Below are 15,967 nucleotides of genomic sequence, written 5' to 3' on the forward strand. Positions count from 1 at the left end.
ATTTCTTGGAGAATTGCCATCCAAGAAATGGCAGAGGAGGGTGCCTGCCCGTGCATTTTATGAGATGCGTATCTCAGTTACATTTCCTGTTAATAATTGAATGGGTCGGCAGGTGCTGCCTTTCCCTCTGCCAAAGGCAGTAATCCAATCTGTAGCAGAGCATGCAGCAAAACCCAGCGATCACAGAACTCGGTGCCAGGGCACCCATGCAAAGCAAAATATTTGCACTAAACACCTGAGCAAGGCATGTGGCTATGGTGATTAATTTTGCCTTGGCCCATGTCTTTTCAAATTACTCATTTGAATGTCTGCATTTATCAATGTTTAATTCAAGGGAGCCCTCAGCAAAGTACCCTCGATGGTCCCTGTTCCGTGTAGTGTACTGTCCCACCACCAAAGTACAGGGAGGCTTTATTCTGGTGGTAGTAATAGCACAGAGCTCTTCTCAGCAGTTACATTGGTGGCTGCCAAGTGTACCACTAATGCATCACCCTTGCCCCAACACAGCATTCAAGGCATGCAGTATTGGGGCAGGTGCATTGAATTGTGGGTGTAAAAAATGGTAGCTGCTGACATGAGTTTCAAGTTGTTGCCAGGTGCCTTAGTCCACCACCGCAGGATTGCCCCGCCCCAGGGTTTAGTTTGGGGTTAGTTTGGTGGTGAGGCCATGGCAACTGAGAGAATATCAGAGCTCTACTTGATGTCCACACAAGTGGCCTCCATTTTTACTCACAATCCTATGCCTCACCCCAACACAGGGTTCCAGTCACACAGAGTCAGGGCTGGGGCATTGCATTATGCATAAAGAAACTGGCAGCCACCTACATGGTCACAGAAGAGAAGTCGGGCCACTTCCTTGGGGGTGGTGAGAAAAAAAGAGAGAAATTAAGGACAAAAAATTGGGAAAATAAGGAAATGAAACACTAAATTGTATCAAGAGAATCATAGGTTGGATTCAATGGTTTTTTCCACAAAAGAGCTTTCTTCCGTCCTAGCAGAAGAGCATTGAATGAGAAAAGTGATACCTAATCCATATAAATTCTTGCACATGTTCTTAATCTGTGGAACTCCTTGCCACAGGATGTGGTGATGGCACCTGGCCTAGATGTCTTTAAAAGGGGAAAAAAAAAAAGGATTCCTGGAGGAAAAGTTCATCATAGGTTACAAGCCATGATGACTATAAGCAACCTCCAAGTTTTAGAGGTTGCATATCTCTGCCAGGTGCAAAGGAGTGGCAATAGAGTACAGGTGGCTTGCTGCCTTGTGTACCCCCAGAAGCATCTGGTGGGCCACTGTGGGATACAGGAAGCTGGACTGGGTGGGTCCTCGGTTTGATCCATCAGGGCTCTTCTTATGCTCTTGCTCAAGTCTTGGTAAATGTCTTGTCAAGACTTTCTTTTGCCCGGTAGTGAAGATGCTGTCTCCTGTTCATTCAGTGTTTCTCAGGCTGCAACACAAAACCTGATCCACTGTGAGACTACAATATGTGCAATCTTCCACAAGTACCCAGGCAAGCACAGCAGCTCATGGTTCTTGGGATCCAAGCCATACTCCTGCAACAATATATCTTGATATACTTCTAGATTGTCTCTCCATGTTTTTTGAACATGTCTTGAGGCCCTTGCCTATGATACAGAATTTATATTTGATGGATGACTATCCCTGCCCATTTTTTTGTCATCTTAAATAAAAATCTGACACTTGTACTAATGGCTAGGAAAGATTCCATGCCATTTTCAGAGAGGAAGATGAAGCAGCAGGAAGGATCTGATGGTCTGATGTTATGAAATGAAAGGGCATGGTCTGTTTTGTTTTAAAATTGTATGCCTTGGGTTTATATCCACTTTGGTAGAACATAAATCATGGCATAAAAGATAGCTACATGCCAGGAAAAGCATAATTTTTGTCTGCCGTGTACAGATGTTGCTAAGAGGAAATAGGGCTGCAAGCTCTGGTAGGGAAAGATCTAGAACAGGTTGTTTTTTTTAAATTCTAAAGCAATGGCCAGCCCAATCCTACCTAACTCTCTGTGCAGAGATGGAGTCACACATTCCATGGGGGTGTTTTGGGCTGCAAAGTCCTCCTTGGTGCGAGGGAACATTTGTTCGGCCCACCTGCCTCCACCAGCTATTTTTAAATGGATTAGAACGAGACTCACCAGCTATCTTAAATGAACTGGAGTAGCCACTGACAGAGGAGGAGAAGGCCAGTCAGGCAGGCGGGCAGGAAGATGGAGGGTGCAGAGCTACCCACTGGCAGAGTGGTGGTGGAAAGGAGGTGAACCAAACCCCTGAAGATATGGAGATACTTTATCCCAAAGAAACGAACCCTGTGAAGCATGGTAGTCCCCAAATATCCACCCACTTGAAGAACTGGCGAATATGAAACAGTAGCTATACATAATATATATTATATATTATAAAAGGTATTTTATTACAAGTATCTGATCCTGAACTAGTCAGTATAAACTAATTATAAATTAATAAGATAGTTAATGTAGATCAGCAGGCAAAACTTTTCATGACATGGAGTTAAACATTATCGCGTCTACGTATTGATGCAGATCACACTGAGGTCAAAGGCACGGTTACAGAAGCGGGTTGAAAAAACTACCAACTCTAAGTGGAAAGGGAGGACAAACTGGGACAAATGAGATGTGTTGTGGGAGTTCCATGATTAGAATTCCTTTTTTCTTTTTCATAGCCAGAAGATGATATTGATGAAGGCCACAGTGTGGGGTCTAACTCTTTCTGACCCCATAACACTGAGCCAAATCCTATCCTGCTCCCACCCCTAATGCCATTGATATTTCACTAGATTCCATTTTGTCCCCCATGTTGTTGAATATCTACACGAAATCATCTGGAGATCTGGGCTGTGCTCTGTTTTATCATGTCATCTGATCCCCAGAGAGGCCCCAGATGTGCTAAACCAGTGTCTGGAGGCGGTGAAGGGCACAGACTAATACACTGAACTTGATCCAGATCCTGTGTCTGCTCTTCCTGGATGAATCACAAGGGCTTTCTTCAGATTTTTTCCTCGACAAAGAAACTTTCCCTGTTGGCGCTGCAGTGATGGGATGGAAACAACCTGATTTATCTGACTACCTCTTGGGGATGTCTGAGGCTGAACTGCAAATTACTTAAGTTACGTTCTTGGATTGCTGATGGCAAAAAGTGTGATCAAATATAGAAAAGACACAGCTGTCAAAATCAATGATTGCTCTTCAGAGCTCTAAAGGGAGGAAGCAGACATCCTAGCAACACCTGGGTTCCAAGAAAATGTGCTCTCTCATTCTAGCCTGAGAAATAGTAGATGGATACAACAGAATTGGTTGTTTTTTTTAAAAAAAGAAGAAGGTCATATGAAGTATTTAGAAATGAGATTTACTGCCCAGTCCTAGCTCCCACCGCATGATAACATGTCGGTATGCCAATGAAGGCTACGCTGCATCCTTTGGTGGCAGGAGCTATCAGACAGCCTGCAAGAGGTAAGTATTTTTACCCCTCATCCCCAGTTTGCCTTCTTGGACTTACACCAGCCATTTTGCTGGAATATGTCCGAGGAGAGCCAGGGAGAGAGGCAAACAGAACAATGGGCATTAAGATCCAGCATGCATGACTGCCAAGATTCACCCCTTTCCCTCTCCTGGCACACACCTGATTCTGCCCCCTTACTCCCCCTCCCTGCACACAGCCCGCACCTGCCACCAACTTACTGCTGCCTATGGAGCCTCCTGGAGCTACAAGTCCTCCTGAAGCTACCGCCACATGCTCCGCACCTTTTGCTCTTTGCAGCAGAGGCTTGGCTATGCACAACAGTGGTTCAGCTTTCATGCCACCGTAAAGGCACTTGCTCTGTCGGAATGCTAGTTCCGGTAGCACAAGCACAACCCGATTGGAGGCTTCATTTATGGGCTGCTGTTCGCACACTGGGAGTTCCATGTCATATGGTGAGGGGAAGGGCATGGTGTGTACTCAACCAGAGACCAGTGGATGGACAGAAGGGAGACATCAAGTCTTCTCTCAGTTCTATCAGTAGAAACATCAAATCTTCTATTAGTTCTTGTTTGTTTGCAACTTGGAAGCTTGGGATTGGAATCCAGATACTTCTCTGGACGCTTCCCCTTTGTTCTGTCCTCTTGCTTTCCTGCCTTTGGTTACCAGGGGTTCCTTCACCCAGCAGGCTCTCCCTCCCTAGGATACACCGCCAGCTCTGCCTCATTTCCTCTTCCAAGTAAAGCTGAGGCCCAATGGGTGGGTGGTGGTTTTCTTGCCCTGGCCCACTGACCAGCTCTAGCTAGGGAACAGGGTTCAGTGACTGAAAAGGCCTTCTCTCCAATAGCCACTGACCAAGCTTCTCAAGGAGTGGAGACACAGAGAAGGGCCTCTGAAGATGACCACAGGCCAAACTAGATGTTAATTCTATTAGTAGCACTAGTGGACTTTTCTTTCAAAACTAGTAGCCAGTTCAGTTTGCTGGCTCTGTTTTTGCGTGGGGTTTTTCTGCTAGTCTTTCTCCAAATCAGACCCCTTTGACAGTGGGAAAAGGCTCCCATTATGACCAATAGGAAAGCTTTCTTGTCATGCACAAATTGGGAACCTAAACTGGACTGGACTTGGCAGGGTCAAAGACTCCCTTCCCAAGCTGTTATTATTATTTTTGAATTAAAACCATCAGTATTAATTGTGGGCTTAATAAAACAAGCAGTTTTCGCAATTCATGGACAACTTTGGAGGGAGAAGGTGGTCCTCTAACTACCTGGGCCATGGTCCTTAGAATCCAAAACATGCACTGTGAATCTGGAAGCTAGTGGAGATATTTTGATATTGGAATCAGGACCTAGGAGAGGGGGGTAAAGGGGGTAATTTGTACCCAGGGCCAGGAAGGGGGCCCAGGAGCCAAAGGAGGGGGCCCAGAAATTTCCTGAGATCTTACATTTTCCTATCTACTCAGACTTGTTGCCTGCACAGGATGCTGGGGACACGACCACAAGCTTCTGGCTGCAGCTACTGGCAAGCCATATATGCTTGGGGGTGTGTTTGGTTTTCCGTGTTACTGTATCTATCTGCTGATGCCACATGGGTGGGTAGACCAGAAGACTTTTCAGCTGTCTCCACCCTCCCCCCATCCTGTTTTGCTCCTCCCAGCCCCCAATTCTGCTTGCCCATCACCACCCTCCCCCACTCTGTTTCACCCCCTCCCCCTTTGCAAAGGGACCCAAAAGAAACTTTGTACCCCCTAATAAAATTCCTCTCAGAGGCCCCAATTGGAGTAATGTGTTCATGGAGATCAGTACCAGTTAACAGCTTGCTCCGCACAAGTTGAAGTTTCCAGATATGTTTAAAATGTAGCCCCATGTGCAATGCACTATTTGTTTATTTTGGAAATACAGTAATCTGCTTTTAAGTAACAATTCTAATAACAGAAAAGCCAAAAATGAAAATAGAAAGCCAGTAGCTAAACAGAATTCAAGCACCACCCATTGACGTTCTGCCAAATTTGCCAGGCCTTTAATAAGCACCAAAGGACAGGTAGACTAGGAGACTAACAGATCTCCTGGGCAGGAAGTTCTGCACCACCATGGAGAAGGTCCTCTCAAATGTCACCTCCCACTAAATATCTGAAGATGATTGAACACACTGAAAGCCCTCTCCAGCTGATCTTCATGAGCAGACAGATTCTTATGGGAGTGAGGGACCTTGAGCAATTGTGATTGCAAACCATCTCTGAACCCTATTTAGGGATTCAGAAATAATGATGACCAGCACTTTGACCAGGTGGGGCTTTGGTATCCACATGGGATCCGTTTTTGGACCCCTGTGGATACCAAAATCCGCTGTTTCGGGCCTCTTTAAAGCCTCAGAAGGCACTGGAGCTGAGTTTCCCCTGTCTTCCCCAGGCCTCCTAATGCCTTTTAAGACATTAAAAACATCACTTTCAGTTTTCTTCTGGAAACCAGAAGTAATGTTTTTTTTTTCCTCTATGAAACATTCTGAAGCCTGCAGAGGCCATGGACAGACATGGGCAGCTTCTGTGGGCTTCAGAAAGCACTCTGGAGGTGAACAGAGCTCAACTCCGGTTGCCTTTGGAGAGTTCAGATGGAGACAAGTCTGGTTCAACACAGGTCTGGGGGATCCCTGTTGAGCCAGATCCACAAATATAATATCCAAAGATAAAGAAGCTCCACACATACTAAAACAGACCAGTAGCCAGTGAAGCTGGTATGATCTGGGATAACATACCCCCCAAAACCTGCATTATAAAAGCCTAGCCTGGATATTACCAGAGCATGAGTAACCAGAGCATGTGATCCCTAACTATGAAACTGTAAATTCTTCTCTGTTAGCTAGACTGATAAAGTTTTTGATTGAATCAGAAATTTGAGAGTATGGAACAACCCAGAGCTGAGTCTCAGAGCAGGAAATATTTGTCGTCTTCTTGCGCATTCAAGCAGGCCTTTCAGAAGAATTTTATCAGGGGGTACAAAGTTTCTTTTGGACTGCTTCCCAAAGTGGGAGAGAATAATGGGAACAGGCAGAACAGGGGGCAAAATAAGGCAGGGGGAGGATGCAGACAGCCAAAATAGTCTTTTGACCCAGGTCTACCAGGCTTCTTGGTGCGGAGCCCAGGTCTACCCAACCATGCAACATTGGCAGGTAGATGCAGTAATATGGAAAACAAACACACTCCTAAGTCTCTCTAAAATATTTGAAATAAGGAAAATCCATTGCAGAAAATTAGCACAATTTTTGTTAGTCTCACACTAGACTGGACAGTGTCCTGTGCGTACCAAAACTTACTTCTGCAGCAGCTGTAGTCCTGCGGCTGTGTCCCTGAGCTCCTATACACTCTTTCATGGTTCTCAAATCCACAAGCCAAAGAGCTACTATAGCAGGACAGTTTCCTCCCAGATTTGACTCTGTGTGAAGGAGGGTCATGGATGCATTCCTGGGCCCGGTGTGTATGACTTGCAGCAGTAGTTGCTACTGCATGCACGCAGTTGTGCTCCCAACATCATGTGCAGGCAGCACGTTCAGGTGAGATATGAAAATGTCAGATGCCAGGAACTTTCCGGGAACCTACGCATGATGTTGGGAGCACAGCCACAGGAATGCAGTAGCAAGCTGCAAGCCATACACACCAGGCCCAGGAATGCATCCATGACTCTTCCTTCGACTCCTGGGTCCCTTTTCTGACCCTGAGCCTGGGTACAAATTACCTCCTTTACCCCCCCCCCTCGCCTCCGCATTCAAGATGAGCCATCAACCAGTGTGAGCAGCTCAGGCTCAAAGTTGACTTTCCCAATTGTATGAGACACATGTCTGCCCCGCCCCACCCCCATGTCTTTTATGCTAGGGCCAAATAAGAAATGACATCATCAGGAACTGTATATATACACATCAAGAGATAATAGATGCGACACTGGAGAACTTTATGCACCACTGTTTGGACAAATGTGATGGGTATTTTCATCTTTAATGCAGGTTCCAGAAATTTTGTATTCTGGACAGCTCCAATTAACGTCTGCTTAACCTTGCTAAATAATCAGATCCAGGGAATTGGTATGTTGTGACCGTCTCTCTTTCAGTGACGCACATCTAAACATTTAGTAATGCTCTGCTTGTGTTGCTTAGGGCCAAACTAGACAAGACATTAAACGTTTCATTATCTGGATAGGGGCTTGTTTCCGGATTGGGTTGGAGCATGGAGGGGTTGATGACAGTGGAACACAGTTCCGTTGTTGCAAAATGGCTTTTCGCAGCACATGCAACACAGCAGCAGCCATTTTAGAAGCACTTCCACAAACGATGGCAGTTGGGGGGGGGAACCACTGCCAGACCCAATAAGGTAAGTTCAGTGGGGCAGAGGTGAAAAGGATGGAGAGGAGAAGGGGAAGAATGGGAAGGAGTCTGGGTGGGGAGGGTGGCAGATTGAGGCTGAGAAGGGGCTGGTATTGGTGGCAGCAGTGCCAATGATATCCTAAATTCTTTCCCAGCCTCAATTCGCCTTCCTGGGTCCTCTTAGACTTGCATCAGCAAAGTAGCTGGCGCAGATCTGAGTAAATAATGCACCATTCACCATGCAGGTGGTGGAGGCTTATTCCCAGGCAAGGCAACAAATGTTCCTTTACCTGGAGAAGACCTCCGGGGTCTGAAAGTCCCCTGCAGGATGCAAAACGCTCATTGTTGGAATGGCTCCATTGATGCAGGGGGAATTAAGTAGGACAGGTAAAATAGCAGGTGGGTGATTATCCTGTTCCTAAGTGGGACTGACATACAGAACAGGGGTGCTTAACCCTTCACCTTCACTCCATTCCTCCAATGAAGATCCCATTGCCAGTGCTGTGATGGACCTTCAAAAGCCACCATTTCCTAAGATTGTGTGATGTCAGCCTTTGGGAGCCCTGAGCGTTTCAGTTAATCTTCAATTTGAAATACTCCTGCAAGACTAGAGAAAGCAAATGTGTTTTCATTTGCTTATATGCGGAATGAATTGAAACAGATTTGCAGTTCCATGCTTGAAAACAGGGATGAGTCATGCTTGCAGGCTGTGCCTCAGAGATGTGAAGGGGGGCCAAAGCTGCAATTTTTTTAAAAAATTAAGGTATTCAAAAGCCAAACGAATAGGAGAAGCTACTGAGGAAGCTACTCTTTTCAAGAGGCACCATTGGAAAGCACTGACATAAGGGGTTAGGATTGTGCCCTGACTTGGGAATAAGTCTCATAGAAATCAGTGTACCTCTGAAATTACTCCTGAGTAGTCTTGTGCAGAATTGTGCTGTGATTCTACCAGCTTTGTTCTTCTCCCCATTGAAAACTTGTCATTTCTAAGAGCTTCAAGGATAAATTGATGTCTTTCCTGCAGGCATTTGTTGAAAAAGTACAGTGTGAACCAGCAGCTCTCAGAGCTTTACAGACAAAATTGTTTGCTTACATAGAAAGCAGGGCTGTAATTACTGTCCGCTTGCATTATATATCAAGGTCAAAACGCTGTGATTCAGTCCATTGTTCAGAGATGAAAGGGAGTTGATTTTTGCTGTACTGGCAGGCTACTCCTGTAGCAACAATGTTAACAGGGACTGAGACCATTTTTCGTCTTTGGCTAACTCCAGCTCAGCCATGCCAGGAAAATTTGAAAGATGAAATATACAAAAAAAAAGGTTGCTTTTTAAAAGAAATAGTATTGTACAGAGATGAACAAAATGTGCACAGTATCTGAGACAAGTGCAGAGCAATGGAAGAATCGGCTGCTGCTCAAAGCACTGGCTTTCCACTGGCACTGGGCTAGCTCCAATACTGGACCAGTGCTAAGCCTCACACACATGCCTGGGCCAGCCTTATGGCACGTTTGCAACAATGTGTGCCAGAGCTAAGCCTACGCACAGAGCTCAGGATTAGACTTGAGATTATCTCTGAGTTCTAATTGTGTAACTCAGGGTCCAGTCCTATGAAGTGACTTCTGCTGATGGAACACTAGTTCCATCAGTGGAAGGCCCTCTACATCAGCCCTGCAGACACAACAACTACATGAGCAACAGAACCACAAGCACAAATTGCTGGTAACCATGTGCATGTGCCACTAGAGTGCCCAGCCACCACCAGTGTAGTGGTGTACATTGGTAGGGAGGGGAGTAATGGGGCATTACAGGGGAAGAACCAAGAGTATGTTAGTGGAGGGATAAGTTGAATCTAGTGGCAGTTGTACACACCAGATCTTATTGTCCCTTTTTCCTCCCACCCTGACTCTCCTCAGACTTACACTAACTGTATAGTTGGCATAGATCCGAGGAGACCCATAAACCATCAGGGGACCTATGCAGAGGTATGTTCCTTTACCTCTCACAGGCTTCCTCATCCCCCCCTTCCCCCCATAGCAGGTCATGCACTCCTCCATGACAAGGCTGCATGCTTCAGTGTGGTGGGGAATATGATTGGCTAGTGAGGAGTTAGTTTCAGAATGCAGTGGCAAGCCCATTAAAAGCTTTTGAATGCTTTGCCTCACAGCCAATTAATTGCTTACTTATCCAATTAAAATAAATATAAAAATATAGTGATGTTGAGGATATATTGCGGTTAGCTGATGGAGAGTATGCTTTCTTCAAGGCAAATAATGTATTAGGGGAAGGACCTGATATGCTTCGACTGAATAAAGAGATGTAAATAGATTGCTTATAATAAGAATAATACCAACAGCACTAAACACCTGTTCACAGGAGAATTAATTAAAATTGGATGTTAAATCTCCATTTTAATCTGTGATGAACTACACTGTTTAACTGAGTAATGCTTTCAGATCTTAAGGTGTTCCACCAGGCTTAAGAAGAGTCATAAGTGCATTGAAAGTTGACGTCTCCACCCGTTGCTTTGACACCACAATTATCACACAATCTAAGACCTTGTAATATGTTTATTCATCACATTTGTATCCGGTCTTTCCTCCAAGGCGCTCCAATGATCCTCACAACAATCTTGTAAAGTAGGTTCAGCTGAAAGAGAGTAAATTGTCAAAGGTCACCCAATGAGCAAGACTCTGAACTCAAGTCCTCCTAGTCTGAATCCAATGCGCTGGCAAGAGGACAAAACAAGATGAACCCTCTGAATTGCCCCTGCCTCTTGGGTGTTCAGCTTAACACACATACAAAAATGGCCCCGTAGAATTCTGTCATGTAAGAGCAGCTGAGCTAATATTGAAACTCCCCAAACTCATCTCCTAATCCTGTAACTCTGGTTTATGCTTGCCCTTCAAACAAGGGTTGCAACTTGCCTTCAAACTGTGGCTGACAATCCTGGTTTGAAAGACAGGTGCAAATTACAGTTTGCTGGTGCAAATGGAATGTCATGCTCTGATCTAGGATCCAGTTAAGTGCTGCTTAGTGAGAAAGAACACACACAACTAGGGCTCATTTCCATAGCAAATGGGTTGTCATTTCATGTGAACTGATCCTAACCAGGAAGCGATGCCATTCATGAGAGGGGAGGACAGATTTTGTGAGCTATCAATATTTCTTTGCACCTTCCAATAACAGTCTCTGTTGTAGAGCCCTAGTCACCTTCACAGAACGGTTTTCAGGAAGAGGAGATATCTGAAGCTGCCTTCTAGAGTCATCTAACTCACTATTATATATACAGACTGACAGTGGCACCCCCAGTTTTCAGGCAGAGGTTGAAACTGAGACCGTCTGCCATGCAGAACCAATGGACTGCCACTGAGCTATGTCCTTTCCCTGTGACTGTTCAACTGCTTTTAGTCGCAACCAGTATTTCCCACCTCAAACACAGCCCTCAGCAGTGGCGTCACTAGGGTTTATGTCACCTGGTTCAGGAGGCCAGCACATCACCCCCATGATGGACCTACTCCCATGCAGTGAGTGGGGCAACTCCCAGGACAGTGGGTGTGGTGATGTACCATTGCCCCACTCCCACTGGTTTTTTGGATATAACTTTTGATAGAAGAGAGGTATTTCAATGCAGTGTCTTTCATTGCACTCTGCATGAAATTACGCATCGATTGAAATATAACATGGTGGTATTATTCGAAAATACCAAAATTTAAAAAAATGTTGGCCAATAGTGTGACACCCCCCACGCGCGTCACCCAGTGCAGCCTGCACCTCCTGAATTCCCATAGCGATGCCACTGTCCGTCAGACATCATTTTCTTCATGTTGTTGTATGAAGCTGCCATACTGAAACAATTGCTGCCATGTTGAACAGAAAATTGCTGTGTCAGCTACAATAGAACAAGTTTAATTGTGTGCTTCAGAGCAACATTTATGTCAAAATTACTTGGCAGTGACTTATGTTTCAATTCCATTCCTTTGCATTAAACATTGTTCCTGCCTGTTCATTTATAAAATGAGCAATCCTGTAAGGTTGTGTGTGTGTGTGTGTTTTCCTTTATATATATTCCATGTTTGCTTTTAATTACTATAGATCTCTTCTTTTCCCCTCCTTTACACAGGTAACATTCTTGTGGTGACAGATGAGACATGAGGTCTTCAGCCTCCAGGCTCTCGAGCTTTTCCTCCAGGGATTCATTATGGAATCGGTAAGGAAGACTATATCTGCTTGATCATGGCTTTCTTGTGTCTGCTGCAGGTGAAAAAAGTGCAGAGTGCTTTGCAGTCTTACCAGTCTCCAAATGCTCTTGTGAATTTATTGATTTATTTATTTATACAGGTCTTTATATACCGCCTTTCTTTGGTCGTCAGATTTCTCCTCAGACTTTAATCCAAGGCGGTTTACATAGGCAGGCTGTTCTAAACCCCCGTAGGGATTTTTACAATTGAATAGTAGTTCTAGTGTTTCATAGAACTCCTCGTTCCAGCTGGATTCCTTCCCGGTCTGGCCTCTCTCTGGCCCTTCACCTCCCACGCTCCACTTGACGGCAACTCCTCTCTGCCACTCAGCGTCAGCTCATCAGTATATCAGCGTGTCGTCAGTTCTCGGGTACTTCCGGTTGTTTTGAGCTGGCAGCCTCAGATCTTCAGGCATAAAAGGCGGCAGCTCTACCAACTGAGCCAGACCTCCTGCCCTCCTGAATTTTGTCATTATATGCCCATTTGACAGACAGTAAACACACTCACTCAGGAACACTGTGCTCAGCCATGATGAATGGATCCGTATGAATGAATTCCAGTTCATCAACTGGCTCACACTATTGCCAGCCAGAGTAGTCAGTATTTAACTAGATACACCACTAGACTGATTCAGTTTAAAGCAGCGTCTTACACCATTTACCAACCCTGCAGATTTTTAAATGAATAGTAATAATGATGATCATGCTTTTTCTTAGCTTTTGCACAGTACATTCCACATGTTCAAAGCACTTCTTATAAAGTACTTGTTATCCTTGTAAAAACCCATTATTATCCCATATTGCAGAGGGAAAGGAGGGGATACAATCTAAGTAGCTAATGGCTTTGGAATTGTAGTGCTTTGCCTGAGACCAGCAGGAGTGTTTGCAATGCACACACCCCAATATTTGACAGCCTAAATAGGGGCACAGTTATAACCGCCTAAGGCCCAAATCCTAACCAACATTCCAACACTGGCATAGCTGTGCCAATGGGGCATGTGCTACATTCTGCAGTTGGGTGATAGTCATAGAGGCCTCCTCAAGATAAGGGAATTTTGTTCCCTTACCTCAAAGCTGCCTTGCCCTTGCCTCAGTACTGGAATGTTGGTTAGGATTGCACCCTAATTCTCATATCAAGGAGGAGATGCCCCTTCCTGAGCCACTGCATTCTCAGTTCACATTGAAGAGTCTGCTGTCTGCTTTATGGCTGTATTCATTCTAGAATGAATGCTAGAACATTCTAGAATGAATGCTAGAAAAATCAAATTGTCCTTCCACAGCTTATAGATAGCTTCAAAGTATTGTATACCTGAGCAAATGCAGGCTATGAGAAGGCAGGATGAACGCAGTAGGACACATTAGTGTTCATGCGCATATATTGACATGCGTGTGCAATTGAAGCAGGTTGTCGAATCCATTCCCCAGTCAAAGATTCAACCACTAGAGTCCTGAGGAAGGGAACTGAATCCTAAAGAATTGTGACCCTGGCAATTTATACTTGCAAAATTGTAACTTGGCATTCCTAGAAAAACAAATGTAAAGTCATGGCAGGGACCATGATTGATCAGAAACAAGTTTCTGATCCTGATGAACAAAGACAATTTAGAGCTTACAGTGATGTAATGCTCTAGCACCGTGGTTCTCACACATTTAGCACTGGGACCCACTTTTTAGGATCAGAATCTGTCAGGACCCACTGGAAGTGATGTCATGACCGGAAGTGACATAATCAAGCAGGACCATTTTTTAACAATCCTAGGCTGCAATCCTACCCACACTTACCCCGGAGTAAGTCCCATTGACATTGTTAAAAGAATATACATAGTAGCTTGCTAAAAGTACAGGTCTGTCACATTTTCCCAAATGCAGTCACATAACATGGTAGCATAATAGATTAAAAATAAAATATTGAAATGAATGGGGACTCACCTGAAATTGGCTCGTGACCCACCTAGTGGGTCCCAATTCACAGAGAAACACTGCTCTAGTAGGTGCCTTAATACTGGGCATGAACAACAAGGAACAGACAATTTCCATCTGGTACTGGTTACCATTAGAGATCAGATACTGGGCTAAATGGACAATTTGGTGATGTAGCATATTTGTTCCAGCCTACCTCCTATTCCTGGGTTTGTTTTCTTGATTTGGCTGAACAGATACCAGATTTAATTATCTGGTCTAAGAATGCACCACAATGTTCTTTTACTCCTTGAAAATTTGACGCACTCCTTATCAGAATGCAATTCATGTGCAACATTGTTGGGAATGCTGTGGGTGTAAGGAGGGAAATGGTGGTTCACAGAGCACATTTTTCCTCCCCTTGTAAACGTTTAGAATGCGGAACGGCCCACAGCTGCCTTAATATCCTTTTTGTTTGTTCATTCTGTGAATGGCGGGTGACCAAATGCTATTTTAAAGTTGGTAGTGTACTTTATGAAACCGCTAAAGCTACAACTCAGTTAACGTGGAAATCCTGAACTGACCCCTTGGCTGTTTAAAAACAACAAAGAGCTAAGGATGAAATTGTAGATTACTAAATCCGAGTGCAAAGTTAAGATATACAGTTAGGGAACTTTAAAAGCCAAATTGCAAGGAACTGTAAAATCAGCAATTCCTGCCCACAGTGACTTGCGCAAAAGTCTTATGCCTGCCTCCATATGGGGCACAATAAAAAAGACAGTGTACCATGAGGTTCCCATAAGGCAGTTAGAGGAGACAAGATTTGCTCACTAGTCCTTTAAATCACATTAATTGGGCATTGCTCTCAGAGTTCACAAATGGTTTACAACATAATTATTTTAAAAGGTGATGTTTCAGAGTGTTCCCCTTCACAGTATATCAGTTACATGGATGCTAGTTAAATCAGCAGCCCAATCGTAGGCATGTACTCTACACTGACAGCCCAATCCTATCCTAGCCCTCCCCTGTTGGTGCAGCCATCCAGTGGAGGGGCAGATTGGGAAGCTTCGGATGGAAAAGGGATAAATCCCCTTACCCCTCTATAAGCTTCCTGATCCTCAGGTCTCCTCAGACCTGTACCAGGATACAGGTCTTTTGCTGGGTACAAGTAAGGAGGCATTCCAGGTAAGGGGGTGGCCCTAGAAGGTGTTCTGCTACTTCTGCACACCTTGAATGTATGAAATTCAGTGCCACAGGATGCACTGATACTCAACAGCTTAGGTGACTTTTAAAATAGTTAGGCAGGAGACCATGTCTCTCAGCTGCTATTAGCTAAAGTAGTTGGTTCTTAGCCAAGACTCTTTAGCTTGCACAAATCCAAGAATTGAAAGGGGGTGGGAAGGCTGCAAAAGAGGAGGACAGGATGCAGCGTGTGCCATCACATCAGGATTCACCCTGACCCACAACCTCCCCACCCCCATTCCCCCCTCCCTGCTGCTCAGTTTTGCCCCTCCCCATCGCTGCTTTACCTGCCCCTGCAGGTCTGGGGAGATCTGCCTCTTGCGGCAGCACTCCCAAAATGGCCACCAATAGAGCGCTAACAAAACTCTGTTCTGCTGTTGTAAATGGTTGCACATGACAGCCCAATCCCAGAGAGAATCATTTTAATGTGCAAATGTTATTTTTGTATTTGGAATTTTTTTTCATGGGTGCCGGGCAATGTCATCTAAACTGAGCTCAGAAGGGGACCCACTACTGCCCGCCAGAACTCCCCTGGCAAATGACCAGCCAACTGCAAACCGTAGTTTCCAAATGCAGACATCACATCAAACCATAATGGGGCCCAAAGTCTTAACCATGCTTTGACTTGATGTCTGAACTGGGCCATGGTGACTGGTCTCCTAGACATGACTACCTCCTATCAGAGTCCTGAGACAACAGGCTGGTATTTCAGACCCAACACACAAGGCTATGAAATTGGCATTCCA

At 44.9% G+C, this 15,967-nt stretch overlaps 1 protein-coding gene across 4 annotated transcripts in view; it reads left to right on the forward strand.

Moving 5' to 3' along the window:
• ASAP1 (ArfGAP with SH3 domain, ankyrin repeat and PH domain 1) overlaps window positions 1-15,967 on the forward strand; it is a 184,042-nt gene that overhangs the window by 18,514 nt on the left and 149,561 nt on the right. For all 4 annotated transcript variants that reach the window (XM_066623058.1, XM_066623061.1, XM_066623062.1 and 1 more), the window contains exon 2: window positions 11,964-12,050. In XM_066623058.1, the coding sequence (XP_066479155.1) occupies window positions 11,992-12,050 (59 nt within the window). In that variant the 5' untranslated portion in view covers window positions 11,964-11,991. The remainder of the gene's footprint in view (window positions 1-11,963; window positions 12,051-15,967) is intronic.

This window comes from Tiliqua scincoides, chromosome 4, assembly GCF_035046505.1.
Source record: "Tiliqua scincoides isolate rTilSci1 chromosome 4, rTilSci1.hap2, whole genome shotgun sequence".
NCBI classification, from domain to species: domain Eukaryota; kingdom Metazoa; phylum Chordata; class Lepidosauria; order Squamata; family Scincidae; genus Tiliqua; species Tiliqua scincoides.